This window comes from Rhinatrema bivittatum, chromosome 11, assembly GCF_901001135.1.
Source record: "Rhinatrema bivittatum chromosome 11, aRhiBiv1.1, whole genome shotgun sequence".
NCBI lineage: Eukaryota > Metazoa > Chordata > Amphibia > Gymnophiona > Rhinatrematidae > Rhinatrema > Rhinatrema bivittatum.
In genome coordinates, this window is record NC_042625.1 from 102,437,179 (window position 1) to 102,454,580 (window position 17,402).

The 17,402-nt window shown below is 45.8% G+C and overlaps 2 protein-coding genes across 3 annotated transcripts in view; both read left to right on the forward strand.

Annotated features, from left to right (window-relative positions):
- Positions 1-6,780, forward strand: part of LOC115100975 (sodium-dependent lysophosphatidylcholine symporter 1-like) — a 29,176-nt gene extending 22,396 nt beyond the window's left edge. The window contains exons 12-14 of the mRNA XM_029620107.1: positions 1,198-1,341; positions 1,822-1,998; positions 3,755-6,780. Coding sequence (XP_029475967.1) covers positions 1,198-1,341; positions 1,822-1,998; positions 3,755-3,809 — 376 coding nt within the window. The 3' untranslated portion in view covers positions 3,810-6,780. The remainder of the gene's footprint in view (positions 1-1,197; positions 1,342-1,821; positions 1,999-3,754) is intronic.
- A 9,063-nt stretch (positions 6,781-15,843) lies between these two features.
- CAP1 (cyclase associated actin cytoskeleton regulatory protein 1) overlaps positions 15,844-17,402 on the forward strand; it is a 39,517-nt gene continuing 37,958 nt past the window's right edge. The window contains exon 1 of one of the 2 annotated variants that reach the window (XM_029619500.1): positions 15,844-15,994. The gene's annotated coding sequence lies outside the window, so the exon portion shown is untranslated. Of the gene's footprint in view, positions 15,995-16,123; positions 16,147-17,402 lie in introns of those variants that run through there. The other variant, XM_029619498.1, reaches the window with a different exon arrangement.

Consider the following 17,402-nt stretch of genomic DNA (forward strand, 5'->3'; position numbering starts at 1 on the left):
CTCCTGCCCTGCAGCACCCCCTGCTATTCCAGTACTGAGACCCTCACACACAGCTCTGCCAATGCACCTCACTCCTGCCCTGCAGCACCCCCTGCTATTCCAGTACTGAGACCCTCACACACAGCTCTGCCAATGCACCTCACTCCTGCCCTGCAACACCCCCTGCTATTCCAGTACTGAGACCCTCACACACAGCTCTGCCAATGCACCTCACTCCTGCCCTGCAGCACCCCCTGCTATTCCAGTACTGAGACCCTCACACACAGCTCTGCCAATGCACCTCACTCCTGTCCTGCAGCACCCCCTGCTATTCCAGTACTGAGACCCTCACACACAGCTCTGCCAATGCACCTCACTCCTGCCCTGCAGCACCTCCTGCTATTCCAGTACTGAGACCCCACACACAGCTCTGCCAATGCACCTCACTCCTGCCCTGCAGCACCCCCTGCTATTCCAGTACTGAGACCCTCACACACAGCTCTGCCAATGCACCTCACTCCTGTCCTGCAGCACCCCCTGCTATTCCAGTACTGAGACCCTCACACACAGCTCTGCCAATGCACCTCACTCCTGCCCTGCAGCACCCCCTGCTATTCCAGTACTGAGACCCTCACACACAGCTCTGCCAATGCACCTCACTCCTGCCCTGCAGCACCCCCTGCTATTCCAGTACTGAGACCACACACAGCTCTGCCAATGCACCTCACTCCTGCCCTGCAGCACCCCCTGCTATTCCAGTACTGAGCCACACACACACAGCTCTGCCCATGCACCTCACTCCTGCCCTGCAGCACCCCCTGCTATTCCAGTACTGAGACCCTCACACACAGCTCTGCCAATGCACCTCACTCCTGCCCTGCAGCACCTCCTGCTATTCCAGTACTGAGACCCTCACACACAGCTCTGCCAATGCACCTCACTCCTGCCCTGCAGCACCCCCTGCTATTCCAGTACTGAGACCCTCACACACAGCTCTGCCCATGCACCTCACTCCTGCCCTGCAGCACCCCCTGCTATTCCAGTACTGAGACCCTCACACACAGCTCTGCCAATGCACCTCACTCCTGCCCTGCAGCACCTCCTGCTATTCCAGTACTGAGACCCTCACACACAGTTCTGCCAATGCACCTCACTCCTGCCCTGCAGCACCCCCTGCTATTCCAGTCCTTGTCTTTACTATTGTGCTTTCTCTCATAGGTCTATGTTGCCAGATGTTGTTGATGATTTCACCCTGAAACACCCAGAAAGTCAAGGCCACGAAGCGATTTTCTTCTCCTTTTATGTTTTCTTCACTAAATTTGCATCTGGGGTATCCTTAGGAGTCTCAACCCTCAGTTTGGAGTAAGTAGAGTCTAGCGTGTGACCGGATGCAGGAGGCTTTGGCTCGATTCTTTTTAGGATCATTTTTACAGCCCTTTACCTGGGTAAAATGGTTTTGTTGAAAATTGGCCTCCTCAGTTTGGTATTTTTAGCTATTCCCATGGGTGCATTTTGTTTGGGGGATGGTTAGAATTGATTTTAAATGTACGCGTGTGTGCTGCCCCCTCAACCATCCACACAAATGGCAAGTGGAAAGCACGGGAGGGATTTGAACCCGCTGACTCTGCAGCCACAAAGCTTTGAAAGGAAACAATGTGCAAAGCCTGGAAGAGCCTGGTGGGTGACTGCTTGTGTTTGTTTATACAAAAGCCAGGGCAGGCTATTCTGAACTCACCCCTGTGTAGTCCATGCAGCCTGGAAGCAAAAGGGCAGAGGTAATTTAAAACGTATAAACGTTAGGAAGATGTTTTCTTGCAGTAACACTGCTCTTCTGCAATTCAGCTTCGCAGGGTACAGAACCCGCGCTTGCTCTCAGCCCCCACCTGTCAATTTCACCTTGAATATCTTGGTGTCTGCGGCCCCTGTGGCTCTCATCCTGCTGGGGCTCCTCCTCTTTAAACTGTACCCTATCAGCGAGGAGGTTCGTCAGAAGAACAGGAAAGCACTTCAGCTTTTAAGGTGAGAGGAATTACCTCGGGGACAGGGCTGCTTGCTCTCATCACTCTTTGCTTATTGTCAGATTTGTAGAAGTACAATGTGTTCTCTACTGGAGGGGAGGGGGATTGGGGCGGCTGCTTTTTTAGCTACAGAATACCTAATATCACACAGAGTTGTTGTCGCCCAGTTTCTAGCTCAGAACAAAGACGAAGTTGCCCACTAGGTCTAACGCTTGTAGCAGAGAAACCCCATGGTGGCTCCTTGTGTGGGACTCTCACCAAGACATGCGGCCATGAAAAGCCAGAGAGTAACCTTTTCCTCCTTTTCACTTCCATAAGCTCAGTGAGAGCTCAATTTATTCACAAACGCTTGTGGATTTTCCGTCTTCCCTGTCCTATTTTGGTCCTGGGCTGGGGGTCATGCACCCGGGCTCCCTCCAGGACCCTGCAGTCGTGGCCATGAATCCAGCCACTAATTGCCACCGTCTCGCAATGACCACAAGTTCTTCTCCACCAGAGGTTGTGGAAGACTTGATGGGCACCACCAGCATCACAAGAGCTGTGAAAAGAAAATTGGTTCTTACCTGATAATTTTCGTTGCTATAGTACCCGGATCAGCCCCTGCCAGGGAGAGTCGGACTGCACCCAAGAAACTTAAGAGAAAAAAACTTTTTTTTAAGTACTTGTAGAGCCTCCGGGTCCTGAAACAACTGGGGGGAGTGAGCCAGGCTCCCCGGTATCATCCCCAGTGGCTGCACAAGCTGGAAAGTGGATCCTCAACCCAACGCCTCAGCTGCCTCTAAAACCAGGGAGGATGGTCCCCTCAGAACCTCACAACTCCCTGGGAGGCAAGAGACAGTAACCTGCAGGCACGCACTGCGGTTGTCTCAGAGCTTTTCCTCTATTCTACTATTTTTTTTTTTAAACTGACCAAAAATCCTAATAGGCCCCAACACAGACTGTAGGTTTGCACCCTCTCCACCTGCTGGAGACAGAAAAATACTGCCAGGCTGTAGGTTTAGCACCTCCTCCACCTGCTGGAGACAGAAAAATACTGCCAGGCTGTAGGTTTAGCACCCTCTCCACCTGCTGGAGACAGAAAAATACTGCCAGGCTGTAGGTTTAGCACCTCCTCCACCTGCTGGAGACAGAAAAATACTGCCAGGCTGTAGGTTTAGCACCTCCTCCACCTGCTGGAGACAGAAAAATACTGCCAGGCTGTAGGTTTGCACCCTCTCCACCTGCTGGAGACAGAAAAATACTGCCAGGCTGTAGGTTTAGCACCTCCTCCACCTGCTGGAGACAGAAAAATACTGCCAGGCTGTAGGTTTAGCACCTCCCCCACCTGCTGGAGACAGAAAAATACTGCCAGGCTGTAGGTTTGCACCCTCTCCACCTGCTGGAGACAGAAAAATACTGCCAGGCTGTAGCTGGCAGCCTCCTAGATAAGGCGGAGTTTATTAGTAAACTTCTGTCTCCATCCTGCTGGAGGGGGGGCATAACCCAGAGTCTGGACTGATCCGGGTATGTACAGGGAAAGTGAAAATTTCATGCTTTGATTTGGATTTTAAAGTACTTTGACTTTTTATAAGTTCTGTATTTTATTCTAGCTCACAAGTAGGTCCCAAATGCAGATGTTTGAGAGTCACTGCTTTAGCCAACTGATTTCTCCTACTAGTTTATTTTCTTACTATATCAGACCCTGCTGAGAGCAGTTACATTAGGTGCAAAACGCTTGTGTAAAACCCTTGGCCTCTTTTTAATGCTTCTTTGTACAGAGACAGTGACCCAGACTCGGAGACGGAGTCCATGGAACTTGCAAGTAACTTATAACCTGCAGAAGCTTTGACGGTGGATTTAATGAATGTTGGTTGACTTTCCCTTGGGTGCGTGGAAGACAGGACTGGTTTCATGTAAACCAGATGCCAGGGGCATCTATTGTCACAACTTTCTCCAGAGCCGACCCTCATTGCAATGACCTTTGCATCCAGGAGAACTCATTTGTGAACTGATGTGATGCCATCCTGGCCCACAAGGTGCTATTCTTTCCATATTTGTAAGCCTATTACTAAGAAGATATGTGCCAACACTAGTGCTGTCTGTATATATTGTACTCCTCTAGAAAGAACATTTTATAACAGGAAGCTAATGAAATAATTTTTGTTGTAAATATATAGAACTTTATCCGTGATTTGTACTTGAAACCTAACAAGTTTTGGATGTATTATTAATTTCCAAAAAGGAATTATGGTCTGAACTGTATGCACTTACAGTTTTTAGGATGTGTACCTGAGCTGCAGGGGCAGGTGATTTCTTCTGCTTCCCATGTGAAATCAGGATTGCATGTCCTGTCTCCGTCCATGTTTAGGAGAAGCATCATAACAGAACCAGAATACGAAGACGCCTCTGGAGACAATTAGAGTTTACAAACTTCTTCCTGAATAAATGTTAAATTCTGATTTACTAAGTTTTTTTCTCATTGGCCCAGAATGGGATTAAAGGCTCAGTAAATCAAGCCCTTAGTCCACTTGAGTATGTGTGAATACAAATACATTGCAGGTGAGACCTTTTTATTGGACTAACATTTTATGGATCTGGGCCATGAGCTGCAGATGATTCCTTTTGGTTGAGTTTGATTACTTGTTCAGTATGGGGGATTAATGCCCTGCCGCTCAACGCCATTAGGAACCCAAAAATGCTACAGCCAATGCAGGAGGATTAAACTTCCCTTTGACATGAGCACCCCCTAATATATTTGTGACTCGCTTCAGAGCTCTGCTCCCTTCATCGGGTTAGCGTACAGGCATTAAAATGTGGGGTATGGTTGCTGGTACAAAGCTGAAAAGAGTTGCAAGGTCAGAGGATGGGGTGGAGACAGCAGAATTTACAGCTACAGGAGGATTCGGGGAATGAATCGGGAAACCCGTGCATCTATTGAGTCACTTTGTATCTATTTCACAATATTTCATCATTTGAACCTCATCCTTAAATCAATGTGTGCAGAATCCAGATTTGTACCATCTCCTGGAAAGGAATGAAGTTGTACATTTGTGTCGAAATTACTGCACTTAGAGCAAGTTCTGCTGAGATAAGGGACAGGTAAACTGTCACAACTAGCAGAGTTATCCTCTCTGATGGACCTATGGAAGGCCTAGTAATGCAAACCTTGTTTTTCCTGTAACTGGCCTATGCGGTGATATCCTCGTCTGCAGTCTGTACTGCTGCCTTTCCCTTACTTGTTGCCTCTTTTCATCTGTACATCTGCTTTTAGGTTTGGTCACAACAGACTATATCCTCCAAATCTTCAGCATTTTTAGCTCATGAGAGTCCGTTTAAGTATTCAAGTCTCATAAAATTCGTAAGAGAATTCTAGTAGGGTTTTGAAAATTCTTAGATTGTATTCAGCATCCAGAGGGTTGAATAACTTTATGGGGCCATTACTATTGCACAGAGAAGTAGGTGAATCCCTTCTACTGCCAGGAGGCTGGAACTCATGGGTCCCCACAAAGCTCAATATTATCTGCCTTGCTATTTAATGTGTATTTGCAGCCCTTAGCTGGATTGATCAATTCACATTGGTGTTCAATGCAGAATATACACTGATGATATTCAGTTCTACTGGACTGTAATTGCAACCCCCAACAAGCCTTGTGTGAGTTTGAAATTATGTATTAAAGATATCAAAGATTAACTGTTGCAATGAAATAGTGCTAAATAGAAAATACTGAAATACAGTGTGTGGGACCAAACCATCATCCAATGTGATCATTGGATCTAGGCTTAACAGTGCATATTTTTGTCCAGATGGAAGTAGAGCATTTAGCACTGCTAACTGATGCATCATTGCCAGTGAGTCACAAATACATACAGTATTTTTTTTAATTAAGATTACTACAGCAGTTAAGATGTACATTCTGGTGAAACAGGACTTTGGATAGGTTGTCCAGTCTGATGCTCACTTTGCTCTTTTGTAGTGCTCTAGAAGCAGGGTTGCCAAAATGTATGATGAGTGCTTAACGGTTAGCCATTGGATTAATCTGAAGATGCTCCAGAAGAGAGCACATTTTGCCTTTATTGAAGGAGCTGCACTGGCTCCCTGTAGCATATAAATATTAATACATAAACTCTTATGGATCTGCTCCATCATATCTGTAAATGTTTGTGCTGCACTATGTTCCTTCTCAGAGAATTTTTATTGTGCCAGCAATGAAAAACACAAGACAGGGCATTTTTCAATAATTGTCCCAGGGTTTTGGGATGATGAACCAATAGATATCAAGAAAGAAGTTAAATGATTTAAAATTAAGAAGAGATTGAAGCACCTTTATTTTTTTTCAAGTGTGTGCTACAGCTATGACTTGAACTTTTTCTTTTGCAAAGGCACAGTTAGAAAATATCCACCCGGTGATATTTGTGAGGAACGTGATTACTTGAAATATAGGAAAAAAGTGAAAGCTGTTTTATTCGTGCAGGCCTTTTCTTGATCAGGAAATATTTTGTAGATACTAGCAACCTCAGCAGAATTTTAATATTATAATGTTATTTATTTTATATTATGTTTGTCTTTTTTATGAATGTGAATTTGCTATCCACATTGAATAGATGGAAGCCGCAGAATAGAAGAAAGGAAAATAAAAATAATATGGCTGAAGAGGACTATTTTTAATATGCTGTTTGTACAGATTTGTTTTGTTTGGATATAAGTCTGAATGTTTATGTAAATTGTTGTAATTTGCTTGGGACAACAGAATGAATGAAGCAGAATATACATTTTTTAAAATAAACTACGGTTGAGCAATACAAACTTCTGTTGATTTAGTCAGTAGAAAGCTTGGTTTTGGTTAATTTTAGAGCTCTTAGTTACTTACAATTGAGCTCAGTTCTTCCATGTGAATCGCCCATGCTAAGGGTTAATGCTTATAAAATAGCACTTCTAATGGAGTGCTGGTGATTTCCAGGAATCATATAACCTGTACTCAGGACGAAATGACATGGCTGAGCCCCTGAGAGCATGCGCCCACCACTGGAATGATGCTGCTGGCTGGCAGTGACGCCCTGCATACTACTTGCTGTCACTGCTCTGAGCAGGAATGCATGTCAGTACTCATGGGGGCAACCATGTAACATACATTTAGAAACCAGAGTGGGTACTGCCATACATTCTTGCAGCTCCTTCTTGAAAAGCTGCTATTTACAATCACAGGATGAGAATATAAGAACATAAGAGGTGCCATGCTGAGACAGAGCCCAGCATCATCTCTTTGTGCCAATCGAGGTCATTTGGAAGAACTCAGCAACAGATCCTAATAGTCTCTTCCACTTGCGGGGAAGACACCCATGTCTATCTGACTTACAGGCCGATACAGTACAGAGTGCTCCGTCGGAGCGCACTCTTAACCTGTCATTGGACGCGCGTTTTCCCTTACCCCTTATTCAGCAAGGGGCGGAAAACGCGCGTCCAACCCGCAGCACCTAATAGCGTCCAACCCGCAGCACCTAATAGCGCCCTCAACATGCATGTTTTATGTAAACCGACATGATACAAACTCCGTGAATGCCGGTATAGAAAAATCACAAATAAATAAATAAATAAAATGCATGTTGAGGGCGCTATTAGGTATTCGGTATTTACTTTCAGAAATTAGCGCCTATCCAAAGGTCGGCGCTAATTTCTTCTGGCACCGGGAAAGTGCACAGAAAAGCAGTAAAAACTGCTTTTCTGTGCACCCTCCGACTTGATATCATGGCGATATTAAGTCGGAGGTCCCAAAGAGTAAAAAAAAGTTTAAAAAAAAAAAAAAAAGGCAGCTGTCGGGTCAAAAACCGGACGCTCAATTTTGCCGGCGTCCGAGCCCGTGGCTGTCAGCGGGCTCGAGAACTGACGTCGGCAAAATTGAGCGTCGGCTGTCAAACCCTCTGACAGCTGCCGCTCCTGTCAAAAAGGAGGCGCTAGGGACGCGCTAGTGTCCCTAGCGCCTCCTTTTGCCCGTTTCTACTGCCGAGCATCATTTGAATACTGGATCACACATACAGGCGAGCGGCCTGTGCGCGTGCCGGGGACTTTACTGTTAATAATTGTTAATGGAGCTGTGCTCTAGAAACTGAATGCAAAGAGGATTTCCATTCAAATAACCAACAAGGACTGAACTTCTCAATCTGGGTAAACAAATAAGCGTGGGGGTAGCTTGCTTATTGCGGCGGTTACTACCTTAAACCAATTAAGCCTGATACATCACTTTGAATGCATATACAGCGTTGCTCTCTGCTTCAACGGCAGGGGGAAATGTGGAAAACAGGATTTACATTCAGACAACATCCAACAAGGCATGGATCTGTGCAGTCTGGGTAAACAAGCATCGGGGTAACTTGCTTGATGCGGCGATTACTACCCTTAACCATTAAGCCTTATGCTCACCTTGGATACAACTCCAACATTGCTCTCTGCATCAATGGCAGGAAAATGAATCAAACAGTTACCAACAAGGGCCCTGAAATTGGTGGTTGGTGAAACAGATAAGTCTGGGAAAATAAGTGTGGGAGCTTGCTGGGCCGATTGGTCTTTTTCTACAGTCATTTCTATATTTCTCAAGACCTTTTTAAACTCAGCTACGCTGTTAGCATTGATGGCATTCTGTAGCATCAAAACCCATAGCTTAATTGTTTTTTTGACTGAAAACCTCCTTACTTTCAGATACTGTAGGTATTTCCCTATCCCCAGAGGGCTTACAATCTAAAGGGGAGATTTTCAAAGGGTTACACGCGTAACCCCGAAAACCTGCCCCTGCGTGCGCCGAGCCTGTTTTGCATAGGCTCGGTGGCGCACGCAAGCCCCGGGACGTGCATATGTACCTGTGCTTTGGGAAGGGGGTGGTGCTGATATGGGGGCGGGACTGAGGCCTCCGGCACAGCAGCTGTGCCAGGACATGGCGCGTGCAAGATATGCCTGACAGGCAGGCGTAAAAAATAAAACAAGGTAGGGGGAGGGATTTAGGTAGGGCTGGGGGTGGATTAGATAAGGGAAGGTGGGGGAGAGCGGAAGAAAAGTTCCCTCCAAGGCCGCTCCGATTTTGGAGCGGCCTTGGGGGAAAGCCATCGGGGCTCCCCAGGGCTCAGTGTGCACAAGTGTGCATCCCCCTTGCACACTAAAAATCTGCCCCTAGGTTTGTACCTGAAGAAATGGAGGGTAAAGTGACTTGTGCAAGATCACAAGGAGCCACAGTGGGACCTGACTGCGGGGTCTCCTGGTTCATAGCCCCCTGCTCTAACCACTAGGCTACTCCTCCAGTCCCTTGCTTCCTGACAAGACAAAGGTGTGTGCAATGCACTTTATTCTCTTTGACAGAGAAATAACCATTCCCTATTAACTTGTTCTTCACCACTCATTATTTTAGGAACCTCCATTATGTCCTCGCTTGTCTCTGCCCCAAGCTGAAGAGCCCTAATCTCCTTTATGATGATAACGTAAGATTTGCCATACTAGGTCAGACCAAATGTCCATCAAGCCCAGTATCCATTTTCCAACAGTGGCCAATCCAGGTCACAAGTGCCTGGCAGGATCCCAAGGGGTAGAGAGATTACAAATTGCTTATCCCAGAGATAAGCAGTGGATTTCCCCCAAGTCACCTAATGGTTTATTGACTTTTCTTCCAAGAACCTGTCCAAACCTTTTTTTTAAACCCAGCTACATTAACATCTTTCACTACATCATCCAGCAATGAATTCCAGAGTTTAATTATGCGTTGAGTACATTTTTTCCTATTTGTCTGAAATGTATTAGTAACTTCCCCTGGTCTTTGTACTTTTTGAAAGAGTTAAACAACTGATTCCCCTTTAACACGTTCCATTCCACTCATGATCTTAAAGACCTCTATCGTACCTCTCCTCATCCATCTCTTCTCCAAGCTGAACAGTCCTAACCGCTTCAGCCTTTCCCCATAGGGAATTGTTCCATCCCTTTTATTATTTTGGTCGCCCTTCTCTGTACCTTCTCTAATTCTGCTGTGACGTTTTTGAGATGTGGTGACAGAACTGCACACAATACTCAAGATGAGGTCACACCATGGAGCGATACAGAGGCATTAGGATATAATTTCTTACTCTTCTCTTTACTTTTTCTAGTACTGCTATATTTGTGTTTTGTTTTTTTGTTTTAGATGTGGTGATATTGGCAGCTCTTTATACCAGGGATTGCCTAATTCTAGCATCATGAGAACATAAGATATGCCATACTGGGTTAGACCAAGGTGCACTGCCCCCACATCCTTTCTTCAACAGTGTCCAGTCCAGGGCACAATTATCTGGCAGATCCAAAAAATAGATCTAATTATTCCATCTCTGGCATAATAGAAACACCAAAATTATGGCAGAAGAGCACTGATGGTCTGCCCAGCAAGCTTCCAATGGTAGTACCTACCTTACCATGCAGGTTACCCCCATGTATCACTCAGTTTTGCTTCATGTGCTTTGATGTCTGAGCATCAGTACCCCAGACTGTAAAAAAAAAATAAATCATGGCTCGTGTTGGTTATCCCTGAATCCAAATTTCTCTTTCCTTTCAGCGCCTACCCACTTCCTTTGTTGCAGAGGGCAATCTTGCATCAAAAGCATCAAGGCTTATTGGTTTAAAATAGTAATCCCATGCTTCTATTAAAGGTAGTAACCACTGCACTGTGCTGGTTACCTCCCCCCCCCCCCCCCCCCATACTCATCAGTTCCGCAGACCATAAAAGTTGAGGCCCTCTGGTTGCTGTCTAAATCCATAAGAACATAAGAAATTGCCATGCTGGGTCAGACCAAGGGTCTATCATGCCCAGCATCCTGTTTCCAACAGTGGCCAAACCAGGCCACAAGAACCTGGCAATTACCCAAACACTAAGAAGATCCCATGCTACTGATGCAATTAATAGAAGTGGCTATTCCCTAAGTAAACTTGATTAATAGCAGTTAATGGACTTCTCCTCCAAGAACTTATCCAAACCTTTTTTGAACCCAGCTACACTAACTGCACTAACCACATCCTCTGGCAACAAATTCCAGAGCTTTATTGTGCGTTGAGGGGAAAAGAATTTTATCTGATTAGTCTTAAATGTGCCACATGCTAACTTCATGGAATGCCCCCTAGTCCTTCTATTATTCAAACGTGTAAATAACCGATTCACATCTACTCGTTCAAGACCTCTCATGATCTTAGAGACCTCTATCATATTCCCCCTCAGCCGTCTCTTCTCCAAGCTGAACAGCCCTAACCTCTTCAGCCTTTCCTCATAGGGGAGCTGTTCCATCCCCTTTATCATTTTGGTTGCCCTTCTCTGTACCTTCTCCATCGCAATTATATCTTTTTTGAGATGCGGCGACCAGAATTGTACACAGTATTCAAGGTGTGGTCTCACCATGGAGCGATACAGAGGCATTATGACATTTTCCGTTCTATTAACCATTCCCCTCCTAATAATTCCTAACATTCTATTTGCTTTTTTGACTGCTGCAGCACACTGAGCTGACGATTTTAAAGTATTATCCACTATGATGCCTAGATCTTTTTCCTGGGTGGTAACTCCTAATATGGAACCCAACATCGTGTAACTACAGCAAGGATTATTTTTCCCTATATGCATCACCTTGCACTTGTCCATATTAAATTTCCCCTTTTTCCATGCCGTTGAAGCAGAGCAATGGTGGAGTTGCATTAAAAGTATCCAGGTTTATTTGGTTAAGGGTAGTATCCGCCTCACCAGCAAATTACCCCCATGCACGCTTCCTTTAGGACTTTGCCGTAGAAGCAGTCCTGTGCTTCTTCCCTTATGTCTGCGTAACACTATCCCAGACCATGGAAGTCAGAGCCCTCGGTCTGAATCAAATACCTCTTATCCCCCTGCTGTTAAGCGGGGAACAATGTTGCAGTTGCATTAAAAGCATCAAAGCATATTCATTAAGGGTAGTAACTGCTGTATCAGCAAGTTTACCCCCCTGCACGCTTATCTCATTTCCATCCTCTGCCTTTAGCGATCCACAGTTTATCCCAGGCCCCTTTGAATTCTTTTAATGTTTTCTTCTTCACCACCTCCTCCGGAAGGGCCTTCCAGGCATCCACCACCCTCTCCATGAAGAAATATCTCCTGACATTGGTTCTGAGTCCGTCCGTCCCCCCCCTGGAGTTTAATTTCATGACCTAGTTCTAGTGTTTTCTTTCCAATGGAAACAGTTCGAAGTCCATACATCATTGAAACCTTTTAGGTATCTGAGGTTCTGCATCTCCTCTCTTCCAGGGGCACATATTCAGATGCTTCAGCCACTCCTCATAGGTTTTCCAATACAGACCCCATGCCATTTTTGTCACCCTTCTCTGGACCACCTCCATCCTGTCTCTATCCTTTCTGAGATACAGGTTCAAGAACTGAACACAATACTCTAGGTAACGTCTCACCAAGGACCTGTACAAGGGCAACATCACCTTTTTTTCTTACTGGTTATTCCTCTCTATGCAGTCCAGCATTCTTCTGACTTTAGCTATCGCCTTCTCATGTTGGTTCAGCTTGGAGAAGAGACGGCTGAGGGAGGATATAATAAAGGTCTTTAAAATCATGAGAGATCTAGAATGGGTAAATGTGAATCAGTTATTTACACTTTTGGATAATAGAAGGACTAGGGGACACTCCATGAAGTTAGCAAGTAGCACATTTAAAACTAAATGGAGAAAATTATTTTTCACTCAGTGCACAATAAAGCTCTGGAATTTGTTGCCAGAGGATGTGGTTAGTGCAGTTAGTGTAGCTGTGTTTAAAAAAGGTTTGGATAAGTTCTTGGAGGAAAGTCCATTAACGGCTATTAATCAAGTTTACTTACAGGCCGATATAGTATTGGACAAGTTTACTTACAGGCCGATATAGTATTGGACAATTTAAGCCTTTACCTGAGGCAATGGAGGGCGACGCGACTTGCCCAAGAACACAGAGAACCAGTGGGATCTGAATCCTGGTGTCTGATTCATAGCTGCTCCTCCACTAAGTAAGGGGAGGAAAACGCGTGTCCAACCCGTGGCATCTAATTGCGCCTTCAACATGCAAATGCATGTTGAAGGCCCTATTAGGTATGCGCGCGGGATACAGAAAGTAAAATGTGCAGCCAAGCCAAAGGTCGGCGCTAATTTCTTCCAGCACCGGGAAAGTGCACAGAAAAGCAGTAAAAACTGCTTTTCTGTGCACCCTCCGACTTAATATCATAGCGATATTAAGTTGGAGGTCCCGAAGGGTAAAAAAATAAAAATTGAATTCAGCCCACGGCTGTCGGGCCGAAAACCGGACGCTCAATTTTGCCGGCGTCCGAGCCCGTGGCTGTCAGCGGGCTCGAGAACTGATGCCAGCAAAATTGAGCGTCGGCTGTCAAACCCCCTGACAGCCGCCGCTCCTGTCAAAACGGAGGCGCTAGGGACGCGCTAGTGTCCCCAGTGCCTCCTTTTGCCCAGATCTACCGCCGGACCTAATTTAAATACTGAATCGCGCGCACCGGGAGAGCGCAGACTTTACTGTATCGGCCTGTTAGGGAATAGCCACTGCTATTAATTGCATCAGTAGCATGGGATCTTCTTAGTGTTTGGGTACTTGCCAGGTTCTTATGGCCTGGATTGGCCACTGTTGGAAACAGGATGCTGGGCTTGATGGACCCTTGGTCTGACCCAGTATGGCAATTTATGTTCTTATCTTCAGATTCCCAGACACTATCACTCCAAGATCCCTCTCTTGGTCTGTGCACATCAATCTTTCAACCCCATCTCATACAGCAATTTTGGATTACCGCAACCCAGATGCAGGACTCTGTACTTCTTGGCATTGAATCCCAGTTGCCAAATCTTGAACTACTCTTCCAGCTTTCTTAAATCTCTTTTCATTCTCTCTATTCCTTCAGCTGTGTCCACTCTGTGTCAGATCTTAGTATCATCCAAAAATAGACAAACTTTACCTTCTATCCTTTCTGCAATATTGCTCACAAAGTTATTAAAAAGAATCTGTCCCAACACCGATGCCTGTGGCTCTCCGTTTAACACGGCTCTCTCTTCAGAGCAGGTTCCATTTACCATTACACACTGTCTTCTATCGGTCAACCAGTTTGTAATCCGCACCACCCCACTTCTCATTTTATTCATAAGCCTCCTATGTGGGACTGTATCAAAAGCTTTGATAAAATCCAAGTGGATCACATCGAGTGCTCAGGGAAGATCAAATTTCTCTAGTCACCCAATCAAATAGCTGAATCAGATTTGTCTGCAGGTCTTTCCCCTAGTGAATTCATGCTCCCTCGTGTCCAGCAACCCACCAGATTGTAGATAATTATCCTTTCCTTCAGCAGCATTTCCATTAATTTTCCCACCACTGCGGTGAGGCTAACGGGCCTGTAGTGAATTTTCAACAGTCAGGAGGTTTGCTGGACCTGAGGCAGCATGGATTCACTAGGGGGAAGGTCTTGTCAGACAAATCTGAGTTTTTTAATTGGGTGACTAGAGAATTTAATCAGAGAAGAGCACTTGATATGATTTACTTGGATGTTAGTAAAGCTTTTGATACAGTCCCACATAGGAGACTCATGAACAAAATGAGAAGCTTGGGAGTGGGTGCCAAGGTAATAGCGTGGATTGTAAACTGGTCGACTGACAAGAAACAGCATGTAATGGTTAATGGAACCTACTGTGAAGAAAGAGAGGTAAGTGGAGTGCCACAAAGATTGGCGTTGGGACCGGTTCTGTTCAATATCTTTGTGAGACATAGCTGAAGGGATAGAAGGCAAAGTTTGTTTCTTTGTGGATGATACTAAGATCTGCAAGAGTGGATATGCCAGGAGTAGAGAGAATGAAAATTGATTTTAGAAAGCTTGAAGAATGGTCAAAGATTTGGCAGCTGATATTCAATGCCAAGAAGTGCAGAGGCGTGCATGTGGGGTGTAGAAATCCAAAAGAGTGTTCTGTGATGGGCAGTGAAAGACTAATGCATATGGACTGGACCAGGGATGTTGGTGTAATAGTTTTTTTTTTAACTTTTAGTTCCTCTGACTTAATAGCGTGATGATATTAAGTCAGAGGATGTACAGAAAAGCAGTATTTTCTTCTTTTCTGGACAACTTTTTGGGGTGCGGACTAGATGCACTTTTTTTTTTGCTTATGGGATGAATAAATAATAGCCTCATCAACATGCATTTGAATGTGATAAGCGCAATTAGTTTTGTAGCAGGGTGGAAGCACATTATGGAGGCACTAATTCCCTTCTACCATAAGGGGCTGAGGACGCCCCTACAAAACGCGCATCCAAGCATGGGTTAAACAGTGTCCGTGGCTGAGGGCACTGCTTTGGATCGGCCTGTAAAGTCCGCCCAGACCATGTTCAAAGCTGTGTAGAGTTGGAGGAGGCTCTTCTGAGTTTGTAAGAAAAGCTTTCGCATGGAGCTTTCCTTCACTAGGAGCCTCCGCTCTCCTTTTCACTTGCCCCATCCAAGAAGGAAGAATAAGTATGGGGAAAGTCTGCCTTCCCTAACTGTGCAACCCGCCTCTGTGCTTTTACCAAATTTGGTAATAGACCAGGAAGGGAGAGGAGCGGAAGGAAGGCGCGCTTTCACAGCACGTGATCCGTCCTGGAACCCGCCCGACTTTCCAAAATGGCGCAGATCGAGCGGCGACGGGGCTGCGCCCGCGAGAGCCGCCAGCCAATCAGAAGGCGCAGTGCATACTTAATGCCAAAAAAGGCTATGGAATCCAGACGTAAGAAGCCCGCAGCCACGCCCTTTCTGGGCGGAGCTCTTTACTTCCGTTGCTTTACGCTGCCTTGGGGGCTCTTTAGCCTCCCTTTTTTAAATAAAACATAAGTACGTGGGTGACGAGCGGGTCACGTGCACCGCGAAAGTCTTCTGTTGGCAACAAAACTCCACCCCGACCTCCCGGCTGCTTAAAGGGCGTTGGCTGGGCGTGTCTGAGCGGAAGTGACGTGCTGGGGAGTTTCCTGCCGGAAGTAAGGCTGTTCTGGGGAGCTCCGGGAGAGGTAAGCAGGGTGGGCTTTCGCCGCCGCCCCCCTGGGACGGGGGTAGGAAGCGGTGGGCAAGCCCTGTGATGCCTCTCGTATTGCAGCTGATCTGCCTTTAGCCCCGGTTAATGCGCTGTCTTTGGTGTAGAGAAGTCGAGCTCGTGGTTAAGGTTTTCCTGCTTCTTCGCTTAATGCTCTACCGCATTCTTCTTTTTGCAGGCTGGTTTGCTGTCTGAACGCGCACTTGTATAACTCAGTTCTGTAGTTAATCTTGAGTCGGCGCTTTGCTTCATATATCTCATGCATGCCTATTATGATCAGCAATGGCTATGCTTAGACTTGCGGAAATGCTATCCAGAAACCCTCAGAGGAAGACTTGCACACTTCTTGCAAAGCCCTCACTGTTACTTCCCGATTATCATTTCAGCGCTTCTTACATCTGCTAAGCCTCATGTGTGTGCCCGCTGGGCTGCTTCTGCTTTTGTTGCTACATAACAATATTTCTTTACTATTCTGAAAAAGCGGTATCGTTCCTGCCTCCGGGCTAGTGGGGATGCTTGGTATTGTTTCACCTATATACCGTTAATGCAAAGAAATCGTGCAAACACAAATCCTACCCAGCCATATTGAAGTAACAAAATAGTTGTTGAGCTTGCTGAATAACAAATAATGGAGCATTTGATTGTATTTCCTCCATCTCAAAGTTTCAGAGAAAATATAAACTATTCCTATGAAGTCGGTTTCCTTGAGGATGTCCCTTCCCTTCCCCATTCCTGCTTTCTAGTAGCTTCAGTAGCTCCTCAACACCCCTGGTTAACGAGGGTCCTTTTCCTTTCCCTGCTGTAGAAGCAAGCTCTTCAGGCTCTTGGTGGTTACTAGGAGAGGGCTTCCTAATCTTTCAGCCGATGTGACCCCATTTTAGTACTCACATTAACATAACTGCAAAGGATAACTAAAACTATGGGTGCAATCCCTGTCCAACCATCCCACCATGCTTTGGCTGGTCCTTTTAGCCTCTCTAGTCCATCCTTCCAAAGGACCACCTTGCTTTTTCTCTTCTCTAGAAGATCCCCTCTCGCCTTCCTAGCCCACCCCATCTGTCAACTACTCAATCCCTTTGTATATGCCTGAACTGATTGTCTCTCACCCTCAAGTAATCCTCCCATTTCCTCCTCCAACCCTTCTGTCACATCATCCAGTCAATTTTTTCATGCCCTTCTCCAGGTGACTGAACTCTCAAACTCCTTATGCATCTGATCCTCTCTTCAAACATTTCCCTGGCCAGGGTTGGTAACACTTCCCTCTGAGCCCTAGCCCAAAGGTGGATGACTACTAGTGAGAAGGGCAGGCCGATGACAGGGGCAGCATTTTTCTGTTGGGTAGGTTCAGTAGTGGGTGAGGAAAGAGGAAAAGTGGCAGTTTTCAC